The 27,130-nt window shown below is 42.2% G+C and overlaps 5 protein-coding genes across 6 annotated transcripts; 3 read left to right on the forward strand and 2 right to left on the reverse strand.

Annotated features, from left to right (window-relative positions):
- Window positions 1-2,227: 2,227 nt before the first annotated feature.
- Window positions 2,228-6,079, forward strand: emp1 (epithelial membrane protein 1). The gene is made up of 5 exons (XM_062448311.1): window positions 2,228-2,322; window positions 3,254-3,337; window positions 3,612-3,714; window positions 4,119-4,259; window positions 4,775-6,079. Exons 2-5 carry the CDS (start codon window positions 3,263-3,265, stop codon window positions 4,942-4,944), a joined length of 489 nt encoding a protein of 162 aa, XP_062304295.1. The 5' UTR covers window positions 2,228-2,322; window positions 3,254-3,262; the 3' UTR covers window positions 4,945-6,079.
- f8a (coagulation factor VIII associated) lies at window positions 6,078-9,786 on the reverse strand. The gene is made up of 12 exons (XM_062448309.1): window positions 9,691-9,786; window positions 9,216-9,262; window positions 9,053-9,125; window positions 8,596-8,755; window positions 8,420-8,488; window positions 8,059-8,179; window positions 7,781-7,873; window positions 7,570-7,634; window positions 7,258-7,339; window positions 6,943-6,989; window positions 6,692-6,747; window positions 6,078-6,592 (listed from the first exon to the last, which is right to left on the reverse strand). Exons 1-12 carry the CDS (start codon window positions 9,747-9,749, stop codon window positions 6,511-6,513), a joined length of 954 nt encoding a protein of 317 aa, XP_062304293.1. The 5' UTR covers window positions 9,750-9,786; the 3' UTR covers window positions 6,078-6,510.
- Window positions 9,787-10,566: 780 nt separating this feature from the next.
- On the reverse strand, window positions 10,567-13,391 carry LOC134008685 (uncharacterized). 2 transcript variants are annotated; one of them, XM_062448184.1, is made up of 6 exons: window positions 13,200-13,391; window positions 12,447-12,719; window positions 11,850-11,968; window positions 11,561-11,701; window positions 10,816-10,926; window positions 10,567-10,712 (listed from the first exon to the last, which is right to left on the reverse strand). In XM_062448184.1, the coding sequence occupies exons 1-6, from the start codon at window positions 13,291-13,293 to the stop codon at window positions 10,650-10,652; spliced, it is 801 nt and encodes a 266-aa protein (XP_062304168.1). In that variant the 5' UTR covers window positions 13,294-13,391; the 3' UTR covers window positions 10,567-10,649. The 2 variants fall into 2 exon arrangements, with proteins under 2 accessions (XP_062304168.1, XP_062304169.1); XM_062448185.1 differs by lacking the exon at window positions 12,447-12,719.
- A 569-nt stretch (window positions 13,392-13,960) lies between these two features.
- On the forward strand, window positions 13,961-15,157 carry LOC134008705 (uncharacterized). The gene is made up of 3 exons (XM_062448208.1): window positions 13,961-14,114; window positions 14,183-14,241; window positions 14,348-15,157. Exons 1-3 carry the CDS (start codon window positions 14,086-14,088, stop codon window positions 15,148-15,150), a joined length of 891 nt encoding a protein of 296 aa, XP_062304192.1. The 5' UTR covers window positions 13,961-14,085; the 3' UTR covers window positions 15,151-15,157.
- Window positions 15,158-18,672: 3,515 nt separating this feature from the next.
- Window positions 18,673-22,294, forward strand: si:ch211-243a20.3 (uncharacterized protein LOC100151507 homolog). Its single transcript, XM_062448617.1, has 4 exons — window positions 18,673-18,989; window positions 20,474-20,609; window positions 20,727-20,856; window positions 21,459-22,294. Exons 2-4 carry the CDS (start codon window positions 20,492-20,494, stop codon window positions 21,781-21,783), a joined length of 573 nt encoding a protein of 190 aa, XP_062304601.1. The 5' UTR covers window positions 18,673-18,989; window positions 20,474-20,491; the 3' UTR covers window positions 21,784-22,294.
- The last annotated feature ends 4,836 nt before the right edge of the window (window positions 22,295-27,130 follow it).

The following is a 27,130-nucleotide window of genomic DNA, read 5'->3' on the forward strand; positions in this document are numbered from 1 at the left end:
TGAAATAAAATATACAGATATTATTGTTCGAATTGCCTGGACCAAAATTATTGAATGCAATTTTGCTCTTCTGAAACTTAACCCAAGGGTAGCAATTGTGGTTTAATTTATTACCTTCTCTTTTAACTCACAGGTAGTGAGAGAAACATGGAACACCAATGATTCAGAAGTGGTTTGGGTGAAGAACCAGCAGTAAGTAGGTCAGGCATTCACCGAGGAGAGGGCAGAAGTGAGAAGCATTAGTCAGTCAAATGGCCCATCATAAAACAAACAACTCCCAATCCTACCAGTGTTACAAATGGGTTTAAGTCACCAGCAAAGCTCCGACTGTTGAAACGCACAATACACTGCATTTTGAGTCAGTCCACTGGGCCCACACCAAAGTTCCTAAAGTCTCTAAATAAACCCCAACTGCCCAACACTTGAGGGCACCTAAATATAGCAGTAGGCCCTCACCTTGGGAAAATACCCCTGCTGAGGGAAAAAGTCCTCCCTCTGATAAACAGTGTGAACAGAACCAAGAGTTCTACCTCAACGTTCCTGAACAATACATGATGGCTATGTGACAAACAACAACAAAAACACACATATTCATGAGGTTCCTGAGATAATTGATAACACCCATTTGGTGTGAGATGATGCAGATGAAATGTAGCCTGTGGTGCAGCTTCACACCAACACGTGTGTTTTGGGCGGGTGTGTCCTTCGAGTGGCAACAGGAAGCAGAGCGTGTCTATTCATCATGGCGTACCCCCAGGAGGACAAAGCATCTGTTGTAACTCAAGACCACGTCCTCCTTGTGGTCTTCAGAGAGAGGCCACAATCCGAGGGGAGGTGGGACAGAGGCAGAGAGGATGCTGGGAAATCTGCTAGGAGAACAACAATAAAGGAGATGTTCTTTCCCATGCAAATGAATATGGTTCTAGTAAACAAGGATGTTCTCATTTGGAAGGGCCTGCTAACCTTAACTCTCGATGATGCTACATTGTGTGGTTGAGGAGAGGCTTTCACTGATAAGTTACTTAACAGTAAAACGTAACGATAAATCTGCAGACCATGGTTTATAAAGATGTGAACCAGAGCTTCAATGGGATCCATGTCTGATCCAGCACCCCACAGAAGCTTAATTAGATATACGTAAATTGATCGACTAAAAGTCAATCATGAAATACTCAAGTTTTAGAAAGAAGGCAAAGTATTGTTATCAGGTCATGAACGTTTAGTTGAGGACACATGACTTCCTCGAGGTCTTGTGTTTTTGTTGATTAGAGACTTTGGCTTTAATGACATCTTTTAACTAGGAAATTGGTCACGTCCTCCTTATGGAATGTGAACAATCTTCACGATGGACGGTTGGGTCCATGGGGTATGAGGTCATGACCCTTTTGAAGCCTATAAATGATCTTGAGATGACTCAAAGATGATTTTGTTATTATTGTTGTTTTGTTACTTTGAAGTGTTTTTAATGGGTGTCTATGTCCTGTGCCGTAGGAGGGGGACATGTAATTCTGTAGGAAACATGAAATCACACAATCAGCACCCCAACTTGTTTTGCATTTGCGTTGCTCATTTAAAAAAAAAAATACTTAGGGGAAAAACATTACAAGAAAAAACAGCTGAGATCAAAACTGGCATTGTTCTTCACATCGATCCAAAAACAAACAGAATGTGACCCCAACAGCTGTAATTGTTGATTATTTAAAGTTGGCGCACTTTGTAGCATTTTTTGCAGAATATCTTATTAACCCTTGAGACCAAACTTGGTGTTTTGTATACTGTATATACTTTACATAGAAAACTCATACATCAAAATGTTCAATTTATGTTACTGTAATGTTTGGGACATATGGCAAACATCTCTGTCAAAGAAAAAAACGATATTCAGGAAAGAGAGACACAAAACGATATTACATTAGAGAATGGGCGTGGACATTTGGGGTGTAACCATAGACATATATACGGTGTAAACAGTATATGACTGAACAATTAGATGCTGTAATATGCTGCACTTATTAGGATGCAGTGTCATATAATTATTTCAATAATATAATACCGTCGACGTAGGCCTATACGTTGATCAGTCAATAAATCCCCTCAGAAATCAATCCTCTGTGGTCCAACTAGAGTTTTGACAGGGAAAACGTTGGCCATTTGTCTACTCTGAAAAGTTGAGGATGTGGGTGGGGTTTGGGAAGAGAAAGGGAGGGAAGAGGCTGGAGAGGAGAGAGGGGAAAGGGTGATGTGTGGACCATGAATTCGACGCTGGGTGGGTCTACAGTTTTTCAGATTCCAAATATCTCGCGTGCGTAAAACGTCTTACAGGTAATATTTGTTAACATTTTGTATCGTTTTGTTTGATGTTGAATGCAGTTTACATTTGTCTTGAGTGTGTCTTAGAATGTATAATGGACGAAAAATTAAAAATATGTTTTCTTAGAACAGTGAAATTGAAGCTAGGAAGAAATACATGGAAGACTTTTGCGCGCGCCAGTAATGTCAAAACATTTTGTTCTTTTGCACGGATTTACAGAAAATTACATTGCAACAGATAACAGATAACATTGCTAAATAGCCTATCATATTTTAGACAACGCGTATTCTCCGTTGTTTTTACGCGCTCTTTTCTTATATCCCAGCAATGGTCTTGACTAACGGAGGCAAAAGTTGCATTTGCTCACTAGAAGTTTCGACTTGAACACTTTTACATGTTATGATTAGGCCTACATAATTATATTAGTAACTGCACTTCCAAGTTTTTGAAACAGCCATCATTTTTAGTCTTCAATAAACTTCTTATTATCTCTGAATGATTTTAGGATTGACGCTCCTAATGAAACATCGCATATCTTGGTGAACAAAAATGTGTCGTTTCTTCTACGGTCCGATTTGGTGATATGTGGCCAACATAAAACACATATTTGAATTCCCAGTTGGCTTTTGAAGTATTGCGCTCAGGGGGAATCCACCGCGGTGTTTGGAACTGCGAGGGGGAGTAGTCATGTAGCAGATGGTCCATGCATGCCGCTATTCAAAAAATTGTGATTTTAGTGAGCCTTACGAGACGAGTTTGGACTTGCTACCATCCCGCTCTTTCCCCGTTTAGCCCTTTCTTTTTTAAAGGCACTGTGGCCATTTACGATAGCTGCGTCAACAGCTGTTACCTCACATCCTCTTGTCTGAAAAACCGTTACATAAGCCTGTGTAATACAAAAACATTGTCTATCCTTCCTCTAATTCCTGATGTCTTTTGCAGTCAGTCACAATGTTGGTTCTGGGTGGAATTATTCTTCTTCATATTACCACCATCATCCTTCTCCTGGTTGCCACCATTGACAATGTAAGTAGATCAGGACACTCCCACTTTCTGTTCCCTACAGTCAGTAAATTAAGGTAAGTATACTAATATACACAATAAGAGATTGGATTGGCACATTACATAACTCCACACACCTCAAACAACATTACACATTCTATGAAAGTGTCGGTTCCAAAACAGGGGCCCAAACTTGCCAAACTGGGTGCACAAATGGCCGTCTATTGTGCACCGTGTCAGAAAGAGAGGGGAAACAAACAACAGATGGATTAGAACGGAGTGTCTCCTGTTTTCTCAGGCTTGGTGGTTCACAAACGCAGTCTCCACAGATGTTTGGGGCCGGTGGGAACAGACAGGCTCTGTCTGGCACTACACCAACCTGAAGCCAGGCTACCCTGAAGGTACTGTACCTCCAGGGCATGGGTTCACGCATCGCTGCTTCTTTGGTTTGTAGCTGTAACCTAAACTGATGAAAGAGAGGAAATGAAAAGAAATAGAGGAGTGTATAACTGATCTGTCATTACTTTTAGTCGGCTTATTAGTTTAGGGTAATACTGAGTCGGTAAGACCCTATAGTCTAGAATGAAAAAGATTAGACTAAACTTAAGACTAGACTAAACCTATATCAGGGAGGACAATAATCAAATTGTGATTTACGCAAGTCATTGTGTGACATATATTTTATTGGTAGTATGCACAGGTGTGCTTGTGGCGTAAGTAAATTTAGGACCCAGTTGTCTTATAAATTACAGGTCTGTTCCACCATCTCCTTATAGAACCCTGTTCTCTCTGTCGCCCCCTACAGACTACCTGCAGGCAGTGCAGGCCGGCACTGTGCTCGCCTGTATCTTCTCCATCCTGTCCTTGTTTGTGTTTGTCGCCCAGCTTTTCACCCTGAGCAAGGGCCAGAGGTTCACCTTCTCCGGAGTCCTACAGCTAGTCTCGTGTGAGTCTACAATGGCACCTCAATACAAAATGGCCGATACTAGTTTTTTTAATTTATGAACTAATAGAAATATTTTAATATCGCTGATATGACAGACCTCCGATGCGTATGTTGGAGGTTATATAGTTTATTTGTAATTGAGGTACTGTTGTTAGTTGAGCAAATCCAGATCATTTTTGCTAGTATCAACGTGGTTGACAATGACTTTGGTCTGGTACAAATACAGTTGAAGTCACTGAATCCTTAATCAACCAAATAGTGTTGCACCAAGCAAAATATTTCATAGCTGCAATACCTGCACATTTATGATGATTTATTGGGGAATTGGCATAACTTTGTTGTAAGAGCTTTTAAGATGTGCTCATTCTAACCTTCTGATGCGAAGATGTGTCCACCTCCATCCCTACTGTGTCACCTCCTCTTCTTCCTTCTCCCCCTCCTTCTCTTTTTGTCCCTCCTTCATCTTATTGTCCACCCATCACCTCCTCAATCTCGTCCTCCTCCCCCACCTCCAGGTCTGTGTATAATGATCGCCGCCTCCATCTACACGGCCCAGTTCCACCATCAGGAGAGGGAGGAGGGCCTTGGCTGGTATGGACACTCCTTCATCCTGGCTTGGGTCTCCTTCGTTTTCACCTTCCTCCTGGGCGTAGTCTATGTGGTTCTGCGCAAGAAGAGCGAGTGAAAAGGAGGGAAAGGAAGGAGGGGGATACACAGGAAGGAGTGTTGTTACACCGGATATGGGGATGAAGTGGGTGGGAAGCATGGAGAGAAAAGTTGAATCAAGAGTTTAGTCCTGGATCTCTGGCGTCTTTCTTTGGGCCCGTCTCTCCCAACATCAGAGGAGGTGGCCAGAGGGGAGGGCCCTCACATATTTTTTCCTAAGAGAAGGAAAACAGATGAGGTGAGGAGAGGAAGGGATGCAAGTTTTAAAGAGTAATTTTTTTATGTCACGTTTTCCCTAAATGCATTGTAGCAGTCATCTGCAGTGTAGGCAAGGCATATAAAAAACCTTGTATTGCTACAAAGCCTTCAGAAAAAATACAGGTTCAGTTTTAAAAGTTTTATATTTTGAGGGATAATGGTATGGGGGAGGGGCAATGCATCTAGAGGGGGAGGGGAAAATGGAAATGAATGATGCACGCAACAAGTGTGTTGGACGTGAAATATTTGGTGCTTTTATATTTTACATAAAAATATTTTAAATATTTTACTTCATTGCATGCACAATCAAGAGAGTAAAGGGTGAACATATACTGTATTATAGGACACACAAAACATCTTCTGATAACATCTTGTGAACAGTACTTACATTTACATTTAGTCATTTAGCAGACGCTCTTATCCAGAGCGACTTACAGTAAGTACAGGGACATTCCCCCGAGGCAAGTAGGGTGAAGTGCCTTGCCCAAGGACACAACGTCATCTGGCATGGCCGGGAATCGAACTGGCAACCTTCTGATTACAAGCCCGCTTCCCTAACCGCTCTGCCTTCTTCCCTAACCTGACTCCCTACTTGAACGATAAGAAGAGAAACAATAACAAGCTTTCCTTCCCAGGAAAAATGTATTATAATCTTTTTTATGTTGTTTAAAGTTTTTTTATTTTCAATTGAAGTATATTGTAATCATATACATTTTTGTATTATCATCGAAGTACATTGTAACCATTGTTTTGTTTTGCATTGTTTTAACATTTGTATCCTACGTGATTCTTTTTTAACCATGTCTGATTCTGTGTTTTGGTTGGCTGCTATCATATTAAAGTACATATAGTTGTACAAGTGAATTTAAGTAATCAGGTACAGAGAATAACAAGTGTTTGTAATACCACCGTTTATTAATATTCAGTTGTGGGTTTTTGTAATTACAATGGAATTCAAGCCATGTCATACCAAAAATAAAAACTTAACCAAAATAATTATCACTTAACAGTTCAGTTCTAGAAAACATAACAGTTCTATCGAAATCATCTCATAAATAAATACATTTGTGCACATGAATACAGACATGAATACCAATAGCAATCCAGTGACTTTTGAGATACATAGCAATACATCAAATACGGATTCATTACGTATGCCTACGCCCCAAAACTAAACTTAACAAAGAAAGAAGTTACAGAACATTGTAGTTATGGATGGAACACGCCCATAAAACATGAGGCCCTAGAACAGACCAAGGCAGGAAGGAATGTCCCACTATGTGCAATTCCAAAGGGGTGTTTGAGTGACTAACTGTTCTGTACCATCCTAAATTCCCTGCCCAGAGGGAGTGATCCTCTCTTGGACCACTAGGTGGAGAAGGTGGTTCTGCTCTGCACAGAGAAGTGGCCTGAGGAACAAGAACGTAGAAGAGTGGAAATAAATAACATTTTAGCAAAATTTTAAAAAAGGAACATTTGCAAATTAAGGATCATTATTGAACGCTCACCATAGTTCGGTTTGGAGAGACTTGAGGGATTCTGTGTCTTTCTCCTGGCAGGCCATCTGCAACACAGTTTTATGGTGACTCACCATGTCTGTATAATGATGATAATGGAGTCTGAATGACAACAACTGTATACCCGGTACAGCTGTTTTTATGTAACCTTAAGTCCAAAGAAATGGATCCATTCCCAGATAGACAGAAGTCTATTTTGTTCATCCATACACAACCATCCAGGTTACAGCTAGGCCACTTACCACTACAGACTGCAGGAGCAGGAAAACATTCTCAGGTAGGAAGGTCACTACATGGGGAGAACAAGACATGATGGGAACATTTAATGAAAATTAAAGAACAATAATAGCAATACTATTAAAGAACTTTCAATCTGCCATTTTTTTATAGGTATCGTATAAAAATGATAAATTTAGGTACATTATTTTATATTTATTTTAATGTGGAACCTTTTAGTTGAAATAGTTTGAATAGAAAAGTTTTGGGAAAAAGCCTAGATATGACTGCCTATTAAAATGTTTTGATTGAAAGTTAGTTAGTACAAATGGTTATTTTACCCTGACTGTGGGGGTCAAAGGACTCCCAGGCATATCTCTCCAGGGTCTGGGCGTGCTCTGGTAACAGCTTCTGAGGCGGGGGCTGCAGGAACACAGGACTCAATGAGCACAACTTATCAGTGACCCACAAATAGGTATAGCTCAGTGGATAGTATTTGACTGCAGATCAAGAGGCCACAGGTTCAAATCACCCCTCCTGTATATTGTGTTGGAGCAAACGTCTGCTAAATGAATGCATTATAATATATGCAACTTCCATTTCACTATAATCATATTAGTAATAACTACAACATTGTACTACTTGGGGCTTACCTCCAGAAGCATCAGCAAAAAGACTCTGGAGATCTCACACTTAGCCACAATGTCCAGAAAGGCGCCTGAGAGGGTGTGGTGTGACAAGAGAAGACATTACAGCTGAGAACTAAAGAACTCACGGTCTGGGACGCATGTCTAGATTGGTTTCCATTTAGAAATTCCAATTCATGGCTGAGAGGAAACATGGGCTGGCTCATTGGTGCCTTACCGACGGGGGTGTTTGTGCCGGGCAGCTGCAGTCCCCCCTCCTGACACATGAGCTGCATCTCCGTCAGGACGGACAGCGCACCGTCATAGTCACCTGCCAAGCGGGGTTCAAATGAACCAAACCCACACTTTGTATTATGACTGCTTACGAAACATGCAAAGACTGATGTCCGCACATCAAGTCATGCACACAAAACAGTCGTGCACACGGATGCAGGAGTATGATAACCGTGTGTTTATCTCAACCGTGTGTTGAGATAAACATTAGGCTGCACTTACGGGTGAGAATCTTGCAGGTTGCCATTTCCCCCATAGACAACAGAGCCTCTATGGGAGTCTGTGTCTGCAACTCTGCAGCCCTTTGGTAATGAACTATAGCCTCCCCTGGTCTGTTCATCTCCTTTAGATGACAGTGTGTGTGTTGGGGGGGGGGGGGAGAGAGAGAGAGAGGGAATGAGTGAGAGAGAGATAGCAGAAAACGAGACAAACAGATGGATGCCGAAAGAGACAGACATGGATAAAAAAAAAAGAACGAGAGAGAAATAAATAGTTCATATGGCATTCATCAACTACACAGACTGGGCAAAGATGAAGACAGGCCGTGCCAGTACTTTCTTTCTGATCAGTCTGGTTCCCCTACCTTGAGCGCGTTGCCAAGTTCCAGAGACAGGCTAGCAGCCATTACTGGCTGGTTCATCTCGATGTACACCTGAAAGAAATTTGTGAAACACAGCATTAAACTACTTTCTCTGGAGAAATGTAGGGGAAAGAGGAAATAAAGGCACCAGGAAACGCAAGAGGATAGGGAAACCTCACCTTAATAGCAAAGCTGTAGCAGTTGAGGGCGGCCTGCAGGTGCTCGTCGAAGCCTGGGGCTTGGAGTGCCCTATTCTCCCGCTCAGAGGACAGGAAGAGGCGGGCTGCATCCGTGAGAGCCAGGGCCTCCCCAGGGGCATTAAACAGAGTCTGCTCACACCTGTGGGGTTCAAATGGGATCAAGATGCAAAGAGTTGGAATGAATTTTAAAAAAAAATATAATAATTGTATGAACCAATCATTTCTGTCATCCATCCATATTTGCTACCCATGATATTGCATATCAGTGTAACACAACAGTATCATCTCTACCAAAAATTTGTAAATTATATGCCAGCCATTCTATTTAAACCACTCATGACTGGGTTCTAAAATGAGTCAATTATACAACTGTTCTCATAAAAGAAAATGTCTTGAAGGGATACACAACATGGCATATTTGTTGCTGACTACTTACCGAGCCATTGCAAGATTACAGAAAGCTGCATACTGTAGGCAGTCCTGTTGCTTTAGCTCTTTAGCCAACTGACCTAGACAGAACAAAGAATAATTCGATGTATTTTAATGTCTTCCCTTATCTTGACAATCGAGCATTATTCTTGAAGGTAACTTCGACTCACCAAACTGCTCGCTTGCTTCTGCTACATTTGGCTTCCGAAGGAAACGTCTTTTTAAATTAGCGGGAGAAAGGGGGGGGGGGGACATTTTTCAGTATGGTTCAAAGCCAAATAGCTTGCTAGGTATCAAGGTGAGTGAGCCGACTACAGCTTTCACCAAAAACCAATACACTTTAACTAGCATGCATTTGAGCAAGAAAGTCATGTAGCACATCATGTTTAATACCGCATGTTGATCATATTTGTTATCTAAAGCATTAGCTCTAGCTAGCTAGCTAACGGTTGCTGCCTAGCTACTGTATACTGTATGTTATGATGTATTAGGCTAGTGCTAGACAGCTAGCTACCCGTTCAGTACTTAGCTAGCTCATATAATCAAGATAAATTAGGCCAGCTTGACATGCAATCAAGACGATTACGCACGATTAATTCCTAATGTTCACGATACAAAATATGAGAAGCGCCATGAAAGCCTTACTTTTTTAGTTTATTAGACACTGCTCTATATCTCATCAGAAAATCCCCCTCCGCTGCCATGATCAAAATATAAACGTCAACAAGCCAACAAGGAAGAGCAAAAGGTCCAATAAGCAAGTTTCTTCTTCTTCTTTGTCTTTTGGTTTTAATTGCAGATTGCAACAAATTTCAGTGAGGTGCTTTACCGCCACCTACTGTTTAGGAGGGTAAAGCCAAGGGCCGACACATCTCAAAATAAAGCCTAAAAATCTACACAATAAATAAATATACACCTTGAGAAAATAGCCCTACATACCTCCCTACCACCAAACCCTTCACTCATTAAACCCCTTAAATTCCAGTTTCACCATGACACCTCAACCCTGAGCCCAGAGCACAGTTCTCTCTACATCTTCAAACTCACATGCCAACAATACATGGCTCATAGTTTCTAACTGCCCATAAATAGCACACACGCCATCACAATGCTGAGCAGTTACCACCAGACCTTAAATAAATGTGTGGCCAAATCAACCTCATGCCACACCACTTCCCCTCTCATATCTGAAAAACACACTCTCTCTGCCCTAACAATTGGTTGCAATGAATACAAATGTTTCACCTCAAACCTTTCACCTCCTTGTTCCATCCTCTCTTTCACTTAGGAGGGCACGTTTCGACTGACTTCGTGCAAGTATTAACAGTCACTTCATTGGTTGACATTTTTTAAAGGGGAGGACCTAGAACTCAGCTGTCAAAACATAAAATAACAAAAAAAAATCTAAAATTGTCACAATCACTGCATTGTATATGGATGAATTTCATACATTTGATGTGTTTGATGTGTGCTGCTTTAGATAAAAGTGTCAGTTATCAGTTACCATTCAATCAGCAGGTGGCCGTTTGACAAATACATTTATTTTCTTTCGTACAGATAACGCATTGATAAGTGAAGGACACGTATTTACAAAATGAATTAAACTAAAAATTTTCATAGACACATTCATCATCTCCGTCCATTCCCTCTTGAGCCTTTTTCTCCACCTGTAGTTGAGGACAGTTGCAGAGACGTAAGTAACAAACATTAACAACCAAAGCAAAAATTATTTACGAGTAAAACATCTACTGAAGAAAAGTTCACACTGACCAATTTGTCCAACTGTTTTGACTTTTTCTTGACTTTTTTCTCTTGATTGTCAGAGTTCGCTGCTTCTGGGTGCAGCTCCTCATAGACAGAAATTGTTTGAGGGTCCAAACTCTGAAAGTACAGCAAGAAGGTACATACATGACACAGTACCTGCCGATGTTAACTGGGGAGAGGATTCTGAGTAGCATGGATCAAATTCCTAATGGGGCTACTTATACTGAAAACACACACAAACTGCAGCCAGCTCAAAAAGGAAGTGTTCACTAGTTCCCCTGACAAACTTCCCTAGTTTCCTCTTGCACATTTATCGTGTTGACACATTGGTCAAAAGACCTTTTTCAAGACAGGGAAAACACATGTTACAAAATCATGGCATTAAATAATTCACACTGACTGACATAGTTTGCTTGGGATAAAAACATATATTCTAAGTGGAAACTTGTGTGTGATAGATTTACAACCTTTTATAATAAAGGCAATGATAACAAAGAGCATGAAACAGTCAAAATATACGGGTAAACTGAACACACCAAAGCACACTTCCTTATTTTGTTCAAGGTGCTAACCCAACATCATGCATATCACGAAAAACATCTTGCTTGAAATATTGCACAAGGACATTGCCACAAGAAGCTCCCTGCAAGGATTAAGTTCCTATTATATGTCAGACAGTACTTTTCTTGATGCAATTGAATGTGGACCACTTTGTGGTCACTTTTTCTTGCAGATATACTTGTGTACTTACAGCATAAACTGAAGCGGAGGTTTCGGCTCTCTCTGCTTGTGTACTGTCCCCCCTTTTCTTCCTCTTCTCCTCTTGAACCTGCTCGTTATCCCTTTCACCATTTCTCGCATGTCGTCTTTGGTTCCTCGTGTTTAATTGACACTGTGAACGAGAGGTTAGAGAACACGGAACATCAGAACACCGAGCTGCAAATGCTGCAAGGGATTTTAAAACTATTCTGAGAAATGGTGCAGACTTGGCTTTGAAATGTCCCTACTGACTAGAGATCTAAAAACCGAGCCTGTCTCACCCGGTGGCCTTTGAAGGTGTATATGGAACCCAGCACACTGAAGATCAGAAGGGCTGAGTCGAGAGTCGCTAACACAATGGCCGTCACAGGGATATGTCCAGGCTTCCTGTAGGCCTCCTCTGGAGCAGACAAAACACAGCGCCAACACAAGCTGCCAATCAATAGAAACAACCCCCACCCTAACTCCACCCAACCCTCTAAAACAACTATAGAGAGTCTATGTACTCTCTATTAAAGTCTATGTACTCTCTATTAAAAGATATCTGAATGTGCCATGATATAGACTTGATAGATTTTTTACCTAGAGTGTATAACAATGTATGCATAGTAACAGAACTATGAACACTTATCCTTTCTGTCACCCTGTTATTTACGAACGGAAGATAGAATTATGCCTTTAAAGTTTAGGTTTCACCTTCGCATCAAGACCTCCTGTCACTCAGCTTGTAAATACCCACGACAAGATTTTCTCACAGGACAAGATAACTGTTCAATTAATGGGTAACTGTCCTTCTTGTACATCTTCCTTCACGTACAGTACGTCGTCGAAGGCTTCTACCCCAAATCTCACATTCACATTTCTTTCCTCAAACTCACCTTTCACCAAGACAACAAAGTACACTTTGCTTTCTTTAAACTGGCATTTGTAATGTCCAGACTTCTCAAATGCAATGCTTATCCCTCGCTGTACGACCACTTTGGTTCTTTGAGTGGGCAAAGTAAAGGTGTATATTGTCTTTTCCTCTGGGTCGCGGCAAAAGCCTGGGGCAAAACTCTCATTGGCTGGTACAGACGCAGTGAATTCAAATTTGATTTCTTGCCGTGGCACAACCACCATCACCCTGTTCTTCATGGTGATGACAACTGTCTCTGTTTGCACAAATAATAGTCTTGATTCATTGGTTGCATTTACAGTAGCCAAGTATGTATGCGTGTCTTACATATGTCCGAAATTTACAAGCGCAGACAATGTCACAACCATAAACTCAAATCTTAAAAACACATTCTTCCTTTGTTGTGATTGTCTAGTGTCCCATCATTCTTATAGCTCCTAGATTTGACATGACAAGGATACCGTTTTATTCCAAACAATATGGAATAAATTGGTTCAGAGTGGTCTATAGTAAAGTGGAGTGGCTTTCTTGATTGACATGGATTATTTAATCTGTAACTAAATAAAAGCACTCCCTCTAAATGGGTACCCGTGTTGGTTGTTTTGTATATATTAAGACTTGTAACCAGTCATACAAATCACAAGATCTGTGTTCTAGTTGTAAAATGAAAACAAAAATCCTCCCTTCAAAACTTTTCACACATGGTTGTCACTAGAAAAACATTCAGGTGTCTTACCTTGAGCTTGATTTCCAGAACACATCAAAACCAACATAAGTCCAACCACCCAAATTAACATTTTGTAAAGACTTTTGAATTTCTCTATTCTCATGACAAGTTTCCAACTGTGCGTGTGTGTGAGAGTAAAGGAGCTGTCAAATGGATATGATCTGGAGTCCCCAGAATGTAGTTTGTGTTGATATGATTTCTCTGAAGAATTGCAATGGACTTCCTGATTTTTACCAATCTACTTCCTTACAATCTACTTCCTTACAATCTACACAACATTAGTTGATAATATATGTATTATTATGGAATTATAGTCAGCTATAATGACCGGAAACACAAAAGTAGTGAACAAGAAACGAACACAGAGCGTTAATCATAATACAAAATAATAATGATGATAAACGTCCGTATTCGCGGTGTCATTGCTCTACAGTGGCATCTGGTGGTGGATGTGGTGGTGGTGTGTGTGTGTGTGTGTTGTGGCTTCCAGCTGCCACGCAGTGAGAGTTATGCATTTCGACCATTTCTCAAGCTCTAACGCAACACCTTGTACTTCTCACGCATTTCAACCTTTTCTCACGCTGAGAAATAAACTTGTCCCGGAGATAATATTTCTGCCGAGTTGATAGTTGTCTCGAGACTCGAGTTATACCAGTCAATCAGAAACATCACCCACCCCCAAACGTCGACAGGTATGGTATTAAAATGACAAACTGTTGATAAAACTTGAGAGACCTGCATTGATTGGTAACAGGTGCGATTAATTAGTGAGGCGTACGTTGTCAGGGTTTGACGGGTTCTTTAAAAGGGGAGAGCAAACAAGCATCAGATATGGAACCAGTTCTTTTTAGAGAAAATACGTCCTGCAGTTTGTGATACCCTTGTAGTTGCTAAAATGGTTGTGGCGTTTGCAATATGTCTAAGGTGAGTTTATAACATGATGAGTTTCTTCGATGTCTGTTAGTTGGATTTCATCTAACTTGTCTTTTTAGGGTTTTTTCAGTGGGTTGTCTGCTGGTTGGAGCTGCTGTCTGTGCTCCTGTATTCCAAGGTTCTTATTTTCATGGCGGGTAGAACCCATTACTTTCAGTAGAATCCTTTTACTTGAGTCAAGCTCAAGTTTGCCTTTCAACTTGCTTATGTTTCTCTTTCAACAGGTGACTCTGGTAACTCAATGGGAAACATCTTCCCTGGATCCAGCCCCCGACTTGCACCACAGAAGCAGACTGAGAAGCCCACCAGCAACATGGTCACTCAGAAACCGCCTAACCCAAGGGGCTTGAAGCATGGTAATGGCATCTTCGGTCTTGCAAGGAACAGCAAGTCACCTTATCTGTCCAACAAGAACATGAAACCCTCATCTAGCTCTGGTAATGCCTTCCTGTTGCATAAGCGTGCCAAAATTCCGCAAGCTGGTCAGTCCACTCACACTGAGTTGAATGCTGAAGTGGATAACTGTGACAGCGGTGACGCAACCGGGTGTGGGGGCAACTGCATTCACCCATCTGGGTGCTACGCGGCCCCTGACGACAGCGGTGGGGTCAGCTGCACTGACTCAGCCGGGTGCGGTACAGACATGGACGCTGAGAGCGGTGGGGTCAGCTTTGAGAGCGGCGACCCATCCAGCTGCGGTAAGGACACTGGCGGCACAAGCACCAGCAACGAGAGCGATGGTGCGGTGAGCTTTGAGAGCGGTGACCCATCCAGCTGCGGTAAGGACACTGGCGGCACAAGCACCGACAACGAGAGCGCTGGAACTGACAGCGGCAGTAGTGAGTACCATCCAGATGGTGGTGCTGAGGCCTCTCAAGAAACCACAGGCCTGAGGAAACGCCCCTTCTCAAATGTCCGATCCAAGTACCACAGCAGAAAATTTGTTTTCTCCCAAATGCGCTATACCCCTGGGGAGTTCAAAACCCATCGTGGCCATAACCCTTTCCTGGTGTACTGGAGTCACTAGACCAGAGGTGAGCGTTTAACTGGCTTAAATCTGAGGCAAGACATTTGCATTAGATTAGTTTCCATTGTGTTCATAATCATTGTTTCTGTGTTTTCAGGTTTCCTCCACACTTAAGATGGAATATGTGCAACTTGACCAATAAATGCTCACTAATGCCTTATGGTCCTTTTGATTTACTTGTCAGTGATTGGGGTTTTGTCCTTTCCAATTTATTCTTGACCACATCAATTTTTGGTAGGCTATGCAATATTTTTCTACTGTTTAGAATAGGCAAACCGGGGCGAGGGCCCCCCCTTCCCCCAATGATCACCCACAACACGGACATATGACTTGCCGCGGTTGGCACACTCTGCTGGTAGTGTGTTTGAAACTCAAGGATAGCGGGAGGGTTAATTTTAAATGGATGCATTTGGGAAATTGCCTCCGCCCTATGCGGCAGCCTACGTCACCTAATAGGACGGACCGGCACTGCCTATGATCAAGTAGGTGACACACACACACACAGATTCCTTATAGATAGTACAGTGCCTGTAATGCAGCTGATGACTTTTAGTCATTGGATAAACTTTGACACCGGGGTGTGATTAGTCTTGGAAGGTTCACGCTAAATTTAGTAGGGTATTTCAGACTACCTATTTTTTTTTACGTTCTTTCAGTTTAATTGCAACCAACACTCAGGTGCATTAGGCCTACAGTGGAACTGCATTTGAGAGCTTGCCAAGGGTGATCCCGTGATGACAGGGCTCTGACGTTTCACGCTTTCGCCGTGAGATGCGTTTCGACCATTTCTCACGCTGAGAAGTAAACTTGTCCCGCTATATAGCCTACAATTAATGGCGCAGGCATACTGAGGGAAGAATTCTGCAGAGTTGTAAATTGTCTCGAGTTAGGCTATACAGAGTTTAATGCCATCTACCAGCCAATCAAAAACATGGCCCCCCCTAACCCTTCCCCGTGTAGGCTATTGTATCCAGTTTCTTCCGCACACTCACCTTTCTTGGTGACATGGCAGGAGCCTTTGTTATTTCTGTACTTGCAGTAGTATTTGCCAGAAGTCAAGTCTTTTGAGAGGATCCTCCAGTCCCTTGTGGGCACCGATTCATTTCTTTCAACCTAAACTAGTATTCCTCTAGGACTGACGCAGTACCCGACCTCTCAGTGCAAGCTGACGCGGTCAGTGATTTTATGGAAGTTCTGCCCTGGCTCAATGGTCGTCCCCTCCACCGGCTGTACGATGACAACCTCTATTCACAGCAGAATGTATGTATTGTATGTTAGTCTCTGTCTAATGGGTGGAAGCATTTACAGTGTGTATACAGTTTCAATTCTTTTTTTTTGTTTGTTTACAGAATAGTCACATAACTTCCTGTATATATTGTGAAGATTTATTTCTGAAAAGCTTATTTGACATTAAAAGGACACTGTTTTATCCTCAATTTAAAATGCTTAAGTACAAAGTGGCCAACAGTAAAATAAAGTGGCTTAATGATTAATATGGATGGAAAATGAAAGGTATACCGATATTAGAAGTTTTGTTTTGTACATTTATTCAGGAATAGTAATGCCCTAGAGACATCCTAGGACCTCTGTTTATTAAGGCAAAAAATACAAATTCAGCATTCAAAACACTTTTTTGTGCATCATCCTCCTCGCATGAGGTGTCTTACCTTGCGCCTGATTTCCAGAACACATCAGAACCCACACAACTCCAACCACCCAAAGAAACATTTGAAGAGACAGAAAATCCAACTTCCTATCTAATGAGGGTTCACAGCTGTGTGTGCTAGGGAGGATCTGACAAATCTTTACTTACATTTACATTTTACATTTAGTCATTTAGCAGACACTCTTATCCAGAGCGACTTAGAGTAAGTACAGGGACATTCTCCCGAGGCAAGTAGGGTGAAGTGCCTTGCCCAAGGACACAATGTAATTTGGCATGGCCGGGAATTGAACCAACAACCTTCTGATTAATAGCCCGACTCCCTAACCGCTCAGCCATCTGAGCTTATACATTTGTGTGGGAGTTGGCCTGACACCTACAAAATAGCTAAATCAACTTCCTGTTCCTGAATCTGAAAATGTTTACGTGTGCACACAAATTCCAATTACCACACTAAAACACATAGATGCACTTTGTGGTGTTCTGTGCAAACACAAATACAATACAGGGAACCCTACAAAGTCACTGTGCCTGACCTGAAAGTACAGTACATGTGATGTTATAACACATGTATATTATTGAGCATGTTATATCATTCTTTTTTATTTAAAACTATAAGTAGATATACATATGTAATAAATCCTTTGCTATTTTAACGCCTACATCAATTGTCGTTCTGTGGACGGAGAAAGGCAGGTCATTGATAATACTAGTAGTGTAGTCTCCCTTCTGGGACAGTCAACCCACGAGTTAGGAGCCTGAATCTTGTTTGTCAGTTGCAAAAAAAGAGAGAGGGAGTGCAAGAGACCGAGCGAAGGTGAGTAACAGACGGGGGGGAGAGCGCAACGGGGAGAAAGCGTGTGAGAAATAGCGCCAGAGAGAATGGAATTCAAACTTGAGGTGACAAATTGCCCGTGTGTTAATATGAACCAGGTGGGCATGGTGCATGTGTGACTCCTTCACTGCGCCCATACTGTCAGCCAATGTGGGGAAGACGTGCCTAGTTAAGCTGCGGTTGCCTGATCTGCGATAGCTTTCCCTATGATCCCCCTTTTCACTGGCAACTTTAGGAGCCAACTCTGACCTCACTGCAGCCTCTGCACAAAAAAACAGACACAGAGACAGAGAGAACTGGAATAACATCTGGATGCCAGGGAATACAGAAATATCTTAGTTTGGTTTTCATCACCCAACCCTTTTTTCGTTTTTGACCTGAGCTCAATCTCCCACATTCTTTTCCCTGGCACAGTTAAAAGCTCAATATGGCAGAAATTCACCTGCTTTTGGTCAGTGTGCGTGTTGTGGACAGCGAGAGCCAAGAGGGCAAAGTTCAAATGATGGGAACGAGAGTGGAATGAAATGTGTCGTAATTCAAGTGGAGTGTACGCAAAACAGACTGACCATGGTCGTTTGTAAACATCGGAACCTCTGAAGCCGTATCTGTTCCTGGCCTAAATCCGCTGCTCCTGCTGAGATGGTTAGACTCAGGGGAGGGAGAGCGAGAGAAATGACAGGAAGAGATAGAGGGGGGGAAAGGAAAGAGGAAAATGAATTTAAGAAGTGGCGCACATCTGGAAGCAGCTGAAACTATGTAGAGTGTAGCGAAGGTGGGGGTGAGGGAGAGAAAGAGGGAGAGCAATCGCAAGAGAGAGAAAGAGAGAGATGGGGAGCGAGAAAGAAGGGGAGGGAGAGGGACAGAGAAAGAGAGATTGGGATAGAGAGGGAGGGAGAGGGAAATAGGGAATCAGAGAGAGAAGGAAATAAAAATAACAAGAGAGAGAAAGGGAATGAGAGAGAGAGACAGGGGAATGAGAGAAAGAGAGATAGCAGGAGAGAGAGAAATAGAGAGGGAGGGAGGGGGGGTGGCGGGGCGTAAAGATAGTGTGCTGCCACAGTTCTCTCACAGTCCCACAAATAAAGATCAGCTCCTAAGTGGGTCCACACTGCCCAACCACGTTTTCTACCTAATTGCATTACAGCTGCAGAGAGAAGGGGAGAGAGAGGAGAGAAGAGAGAAGAAATAAGGACGCAAAGAGGCCAGGGCATTACAGGAGAGTACGAAAGAAGAAAAGGAGAGAAGAATCATCCTTGAAAGAAACTGTAGAGGAAAAAAAAAAGATTTTGTCCTGCTTGGAGACACGACTACTACTGTTACTTCATACAGTTTAAAAAGTGAGTCAAATTTAAGTTGCTATTTTCAGACCTTACACTTTTATACTTTAGAATAGTGTCTCATAATGTCTTTTTGGAGAATGTGTTCAATATTCCCTCATTGAACTGCGGAAATGGATAGACAGTGCAACAAGACTCAAGTTGTCTGACAAGACTTGTGCAATAGTTCACAAGTGCATGTGTTGTCTGTTTTGTTCATTTCGACCAGATGTGTTGGGATTTAAGTCCAGTGGGGATCGGGGGCTACAGCGTAGGTGCCTAATTTGTCCTATCCTCAGTCCTTCAATTCACTCCAATCACAACACGAGGTTGAGCTATATCGCTATTTTTTTTTTTTAAATACCTCATAAGTGAGTCATATGATTACGATAGCCAAAATCCCCTCTGTAATTGTTGTCAGTTTTCCAGATTTCCCTTCTGGATGCAATCCCCTTCTTCTCTCAGGCTTTCATCCTTTCCTCTCGTTTCCCCCCTCCACACATATTCTTGAAACCAACACAATAGATCAAGGTTCAGTCCATCCTGTTTTAGTCTGTAGCTTTTTGAGATTGGGTTGAGGGTCCTTCTTTTTCCATCACACCACTGTCCAAAAACACAAGTCCCACTGTTCCTTGCACAAAATACATTTTCTTCCTGGCTTTGAAATAGCTAACCCAGTTAGCTTAGTTAGACAGTCACAAGACTTGTCTTGGCCCTGTCTTTTAATGCAATGACCATAATCGTCCTGCCACGGTATTGCTTCAGTGATCAATCTTAGACACTTTGTAAGAAGCCTGCGGGTTCTTTTGTCTTCTTTTCTTCCTTCCCTTCTTACCTTAAGGGGAATCTGATCAAACCTGATTGGATAGGTAAGTGCATGTGCTCCTCTAAACAGTTGCTGCGAGTTCAGTCTGGTCCAAAGTTCTTGTTCTAAGGAAGGAAGAAAGAAACGTAGCATTGAGAATATTTAATTGCAGATTATATGTCCCACTTGGGGGGGAACGTAACAAGAAAATGTTAAAGAAAATATTCCAACCCTGACTCATTCACAGAGATAGAAACACGTGAACATGCGAGGGCACACGTTGAGATGTTGTCTGCTCTCCTGGCCCCTCAGTCTGTTGGCTGCCCCGCGTGGAAAAACCGGCGCTGTGTTTCTTCAACTCTTTCTTCAAGTCTACAATTATTTTAACCTCTCTCTCTCTCTCTCTCTCTCTCTCTCTCTCTCTCTCTCTCTCTCTCTCTCTCTCTCTCTCTCTCTCTCTCTCTCTCTCTCTCTCTCTCTCTGTCAGATTATCACCCACCTCTCTCTCTCTCTCAGACTATTACCTCCTTCTCTCTCTCTCTCTCTCTCTCTCTCTCTCTCTCTCTCTCTCTCTCCCCTCTCCCTCTCTCTCCTCTGGTCTCTATCCTTCTGCTTCTCCCCCCCTGCATTACACTGTAATACTGGACTTTGTTGTTGGTTCTTTTAAACTCACTTTATTTTTTATAATTCCATCTTTCTGGGAGGGAGTGCGTCTTCTCACCATGGCCCCTCCTACTGTGATGACGAGACTGCTGCTGGTGGCTGCCATGGCAACTGTGGCGCTGTCAGTTGGCGAGGAGAATGAATTGGATTATGGGTACTGGAACTACAGAGAAGGAGGTAAAGATTTGCGGTGAACAAATGAGGTGGAGATATTCAACATGGCGGACACCTGTAGCATAGACTGACTTTCTTGTGTTGTGTTTTGGCGGCTGGGGGGGGGGGGGGGGGGTTCAGCCGATAGTGTGAACGTGGCCCCAGTTCGCAGTGTGACCAGAGTGCTGGATGTTTGGGGCAAACGGATCTTCCATGAGATCAAGACCCTTTTACACTCCCAACCGAGTACTCTTCTGCCTGACTACTCCAGGTACATCATAATAACACCCTCGGCACATTAACCCTTTGTCTACCAGTGGTGTGGCATTATTATGTTTATATTTGAGGTATATTTAGGCTGATGAGCCAGTGTTCTTGAGAAACCACATTGATGTTGTTGGAAAAGGGAGTCTTCCTCTTTTTTTTGCTGACATGCTGAATAGAGTTCTATTATCTAGATAGGTAAACAAGCATGACCTCATCCAGAGGACCCCAGATACACAATATTTAGTCTGTCTGATTTAATTTTAGTCATTTTAGTAGACGCTCTTATCCAGAGCGACTTTAATACCCTTAATGGGTACTGTGTTTTTTATATTTTAACAAAATATAAATAATACAAAATAAATGTAACCTTTATTTAATCAGTTAAGATCCATTGAAGAAAAGTATCCTGTCAAGAAAAAAATGACAGAAACAATTTGATATTAGAAACAACTGCTGTGTGCCAGCTAGCTGTCAGACAACCTAATGAGACGAATTTGCCATAATATTAAATTAAAAATGCTAGTAAGAAGTGTTGGCATTTAGTAGTTGAATGCTAGTCCTCAGCCTTATTCATTCTAAAGTGCAGTTTTCTCCGCTGACCTGCAGGGTGCGCCCTCTGTCCGAGTCCCTCAACGACCTGTTCCGAGAAGTCTCCCTGTTGCACAGGCGCATCACCGAGCTCACCCATCGCCTAGCAACTCTGGAACCGTTCCTCCGTCGCCACGGCTACCGGGACGAGGGGGAGGAGGGAGGGGGCGGCAGGGCCTCGGCGCCTCTGAGCATGCGAGGGGGACCAGCGAGTCTGGCGAGGTACCCCCCCAGACATGCCGGGAGGGGGGTGGGGCCTTTGAGGGGCACGAGGGTGGTGAGGAGGAGGAGGGTGAAGGTGTACAACAACGGAGGGGTGAGGGTGATCCAGAGTGAGAGGTAAAGAGAGAGAAAGAGAGGGATGGTCACTGGATGGGAGTGTCACAGTTAAGAATGGATTTAAAGTTTGTGTGTGGGGTGCGAAAGATTGAGAAAGAGAAAGGAAGGGAGGGCAAGAGAGAGAGATTGACAATGAGAGAGAGGGAGAAAGAGTGAGAGAAAGAGAGAGAGAGAGAGAGAGAGAGAGAGAGAGAGAGAGAGAGAGAGAGAGAGAGAGAGAGAGAGAGAGAGAGAGAGAGAGAGAGAGAGAGAGAGAGAGAGAGAGAGAGAGAGCAATGGAATACAAACGAAACCGATCCTGCAAATATTATAAGTATACATTTTCATATAGATTGTATAGAATTGTTGTAAAATTTACGTAATTCCTCTATGCCATGTGCTACTGGTTAATACGTGTCTTTATACATCCAGAGGTGTGTTCATTAGGGTAATGACCTAAGGTGATGTGTCATTCCAGCCAATGGGAAGACACAGATGCTGAGCAAATAAATACATGTTATCTTTTAAGATCCTGATTGGTTGGCTTATTATTAACTCCTTTTACATGGGAAGCAGAAACAGTAACTCATGCACGGGCGGATATTATGTAATACATACAGACGCACTCTACAGCTATACCATACACGCAAATACAAAACACTCCACACACAAAAGTATACTGTATATATACATGTCAACTGTATACATAATCCTACATGTATATTTATAAATATACATGCACATAAAATGTGTATGTATATTATACATGCATGTAGATATATGTCAAACATGCACATGCACAAACATGTACAAACCTCGATGTATAGAATCTGGCATGTTTCCTCCACATGGTGTCAGTCTTTCACATTCTGTCCGAACTGTATCTGAGGTTGGGCTTGAAGGTTGATATGTGAGATGGGATTTGAAGTTGATCTTTGTTTTCAGTTCATTCAACTCATGATGGCTCCCATAAGGAGAGCAGGTGGTGCATTATTTACAAAGGTTATTACTTATTGTGTGTGTGTGTGTGTGCGCGCTCATGGTGAATGCATGTGTGTGCACGTGTATTGTGGGCATGGGATTGAACTTTGCGCCCTCATTAAAACTTTGCCAAGTGTTTCTACAGCAACCAGTTCTTCTCCATCTCTCCGTTCCTCTTCCGCGACTCCACTTGTCATCCGCCAGCGCCGCAGAAGAGAGCGTTCCCTCTCTTTCTCCACTCTCCCTCCGTTTCCCACTTGCCTCTGCCTTTCCTTCGTTGAACATTTGGGTTTGTTGGTCCTCCTTTATCCTCCCTTCCACATTCTATTCTCAGTCTTTCATCCCTTCTTTCTAATCTGCATTCCACCCCCCACCCCCCTCTCTCTCTCTCTCTCTCTCTCTCTCTCTCTCTACCAGTATGTGTGGGCGTTCAGCTCAGGCTGTTTCTTTCTGTTCTTTCCATTTTGGTGTGGTATGTTGATCCATTGTTGCGTCCAATGCAGGAAGACAGTGAGGCACGGTACCCCCCCCCACCCTTTCCAACTCTCTCTCTCTCTCTCTCTCTCTCTCTCTCTCTCTCTCTCTCTCTCTCTCTCTCTCTCTCTCTGGCTCGGGAAAAAGAGCCAGTTGCTAGGTAACGGTTAATTGTCAAGAAGTAGTTACATGTGTTGCAATGCATCCAGGGATTGTTGGTTTGGCGTGGAGAGTGAGCAGGAGGCGGAGATGGAGAGAGATGGTGGATGAGAGAGGGGGGAAAAGACCGAACGAGAGAGACCGGCACGGGCGGGGGGGAAAGAGAGCGGTAGAAGAGCGAGCGAGTGCTAAAACAGAGAGAGAGAGAGAGAGTGAGTGAGACAGGTGGACAGCGATGTAGCAAGTGTAAAATAGTGGGTTTAGAGGAGGGAGAAAAAGGGGAATGGAAGTGATTAAAAGATTTAGACGTTTCAGAGAGGAAGATGATCCAGCCGTTGCCGCGCCGTCTCCCTCAGTCCTCAGATATCTCGTTTATCACTGAACGACATCAAGGATGGCCAACATATTTAATTCTCCCGAAAGCCCACAGAGTTCTTTGGACAGCTGGGGTCTTTAAATAACCTCTGTTGTTGGACAGGGTTTCCAGAAGAAAGTGTGTGCGCACGTGTGTGTGTGTGCGCGTGCATGTGTGTGTAAGGGACTTGCTGTCTTTCATCTCTAGTCCCCCGTTCACTGTGTAGCATTTGGTCCTGCCACTCGTTCTCCCTGTCTGTTTCCCACTCTCATCATCCCACTCTCATCATCCCACTCTCATCATCCCACCCTCATCATCCCACCCTCACCTCCCTGCAACAGCCCCTCTCCATCTTGGTGCAACCTCGGGACGTCAGACACGGAGGGATCTGAGGAGACAAGGTGAGAGGTGGAGCGGGACAGGAAGGACAGCGAGATTGACCAGTGTCCTTCCAGACACTGACAAGGAGCGAACAGAAGAACGAAAGAGGGATTCTGTCCATTTCGATGACATATGGGAAATCAGATGAATGTACAGGCGTGTGAAAACGATATAATGATATATGTATATATACTGTGAATATAGGCCTTATATATACTGTACGTATATACAGTATAGGTATATACAGTAATTGTATATATAGCATATTATTATGTTTGTAACATGACAAATTCTAAACAGGTGTATGAAAGAATACGGAACTTGACACAGATGAGATTTCTCCTTTTTTATTAATACTCAACACTTTGTATTGTACAAAGAGACAGAAGAATAATATTTCTTAGCACTTATTTTCACATTGATCGTGTTTAATCATCCTCATTTTAAATATTATTAAATATTTAATCAAATTTGGATTAATCTCTTCACACATGTAATTTCCTTCCATACAAAAATGAGAGTGATTTTTAAATCTTTTGTCATATATACATTTTCACAATCTGTACAGTTCTTGAGATAATTGTGTTACACTTTTCTCTTGGGAACACATAAAAGAGTAGGTTGCCAAAGAAGAAAAATAATAACTGCTAAAAACACAGTACATAAATGTAATGTTGTGCTTGCTGTAGGAAAATTAAAATAGTCATGGAGTATTACATTTTGCTGTGACAAAAGTCCTAAAATGGTCTTTGACCCAAATCTGGGAAAAAAGATAATAACAGCAACTTGCTATCTTATTTTGTAATTGTGCACTCTGTGAGCACAATAAAGGATTGCCAACATTGTATCTTGACTTAGTAGGACTCATAAAAACACATTTAGCATGGGGACCACCAAATCAAAAATGTCACGAAAATGTTTTTCCCGTCAGCCATTTTTAACACTTTTATTAAAAGTCTGAGAGTGGGAGATAAATTATTTACATACAGTGTTATAATACATATCAGTAAACATTTACTGTATGTCTCCCGCTTTCACACACTCACACACACATAGTGTATACGCACTCACGCACACAGACACACACAAGTACGCACACACACAGAGGTAATCAAGTGTATGTATTCAGGCACATACAACAGAAAAATAATGACACACATTTAAAAGGTAAGGGAAATATCAACAAGCAGTTTAAATAAAGAAAAGTTTTGTCCCTTTAGCAGAGTAAAAAAGCTCTACTCCAGCTCATTCAATGCCATTTACACAAAATACCAAGAAGAACCTAAAACAAAACAAAAAAAATCCAACTACACTGATACCTATCCTCATAGTTAAAATTCAGTTTGATAAATTTGGACATTTTCAAATGTAATCAATATGCGAAGCAATAAAATGGTCGTTGTCTTCTAGTACAAGACAAACAAACACACACACACCTACTACATGGATCCAGATCAATGATATGGATCATTTCAAACGTTCACAAACATCCGCTTCTGGAATAAAGGAGTGTAAGCAGAAGAGAGCGCAAAATAAATCCAAGAATTACATGCAAGTCCTTACAAACACTCTTACAACAACTCTTGATAGCATACACACTGACTTGGCAGTTGATAAAAGGAAGAAAAATGGTTTCCAAAGTTGCGATTGGGATGTACAAGTGATTCCATCGGCAAATAAATCAAGTCAAGATTGATTGTGCTTTTTGAATTGTGAAATTCGGTTCGGCAACACAAAGTAGACGTGCAGTGATGACTGGCTCCAAATAGTGAGTGAAGCAAAATGGCGAAGGGGCATCCTGAATTGTACAATACAAAGATAACGGGAGGGTGGTGTTCAACTATGACCTGAATAGCTGTCTGTGATCATTTGTGGTATTGAGGTTTGACACCCAGAGTCAATGCCAAAGGCAATATATAAATATAACTGGGGAACAACCCACTTGCTTTTCTAGGATTTATGGCATTGAGGGAGTATTCTAGGTCAACAACATAAACACTTTTCTTCAAGAATTTTAGGCCTAGGCTTCCCACAATCCACCATGGACGAAGCAACATCTACTTTACTCAGTGTTCAAACTAATCTATTAAATTCTTCAACTGGCACTTCTAGTCTCACACATACTAGTCTAAAATGGTACCCTTGTGAAGTGCTTGAACCAAGGTCCACTTCTTTTGACATTTTCAATATGCTATTATGCTCTATGCAACAAGCCAGTGATGGCAAATTGCTTTGTCCTCTTTGTATTGAGTGTGTGGTGAGTTGTGGAAAGTTGCAAAGGGTTATACAATCCTGACTGTCTGTGTAGACTGTACATAGAGAGTATGTTCTGCTATTTACAAGGAAAAAGACAAAGAAAGCACGCTGAATCAAATAGTGATCAGTTCAGGACACCTCCCCGGTGTCTCTCACGCTATCCAGTTACATGCCAGTGATTACTACATGATATTTGCCCTTTAAAGATAACTACAAATGTAAAAAATGACAAAGCATTTACCAGCCAAAAGCCAACATGTTTGAATTAGGTCAAGTTTGGAGGGGGACTTCACAGGTTTAAATACAGGTACATTTGTTAACAAATTTATTCAAATTGAGTTTCGCTTTCTCTTTTGTAAAGCCACAGCACTTGGGACTCGCCCATTTCCCGCCAATGTGGACCGGCGAGATGGCAGAGTCAGCTTAGTTGTAATCATGAAATAATTAACACGGCAGTCTGTTCATCCCTGCTGAAGGAGGCTGTGTTCCAAGAGTCCATTATGGCAGTGTCTCCGCAGCATAAACTGTCACGGCCAATTGAATCCATACCCGCCCGAATCATTTCGAAGCAACATGTAGGCATATAAGGTGATTTACATTTAGGAGTGCTAAATTGACGCCAAGAGAAATCAGAAATGTACAACTGGCAGTTCATTTTGGTAAGCGTGACCACATGTCTGGAATGATAAATTGTCAATTTCTAAATATAATCATCAAATAATCAGACTAGTCGAACCGTACCATGGTGGTGAGTGTGCGGAAGAGT

The sequence above is a fragment of the Osmerus eperlanus genome, chromosome 22 (genome assembly GCF_963692335.1).
Source record: "Osmerus eperlanus chromosome 22, fOsmEpe2.1, whole genome shotgun sequence".
NCBI lineage: Eukaryota > Metazoa > Chordata > Actinopteri > Osmeriformes > Osmeridae > Osmerus > Osmerus eperlanus.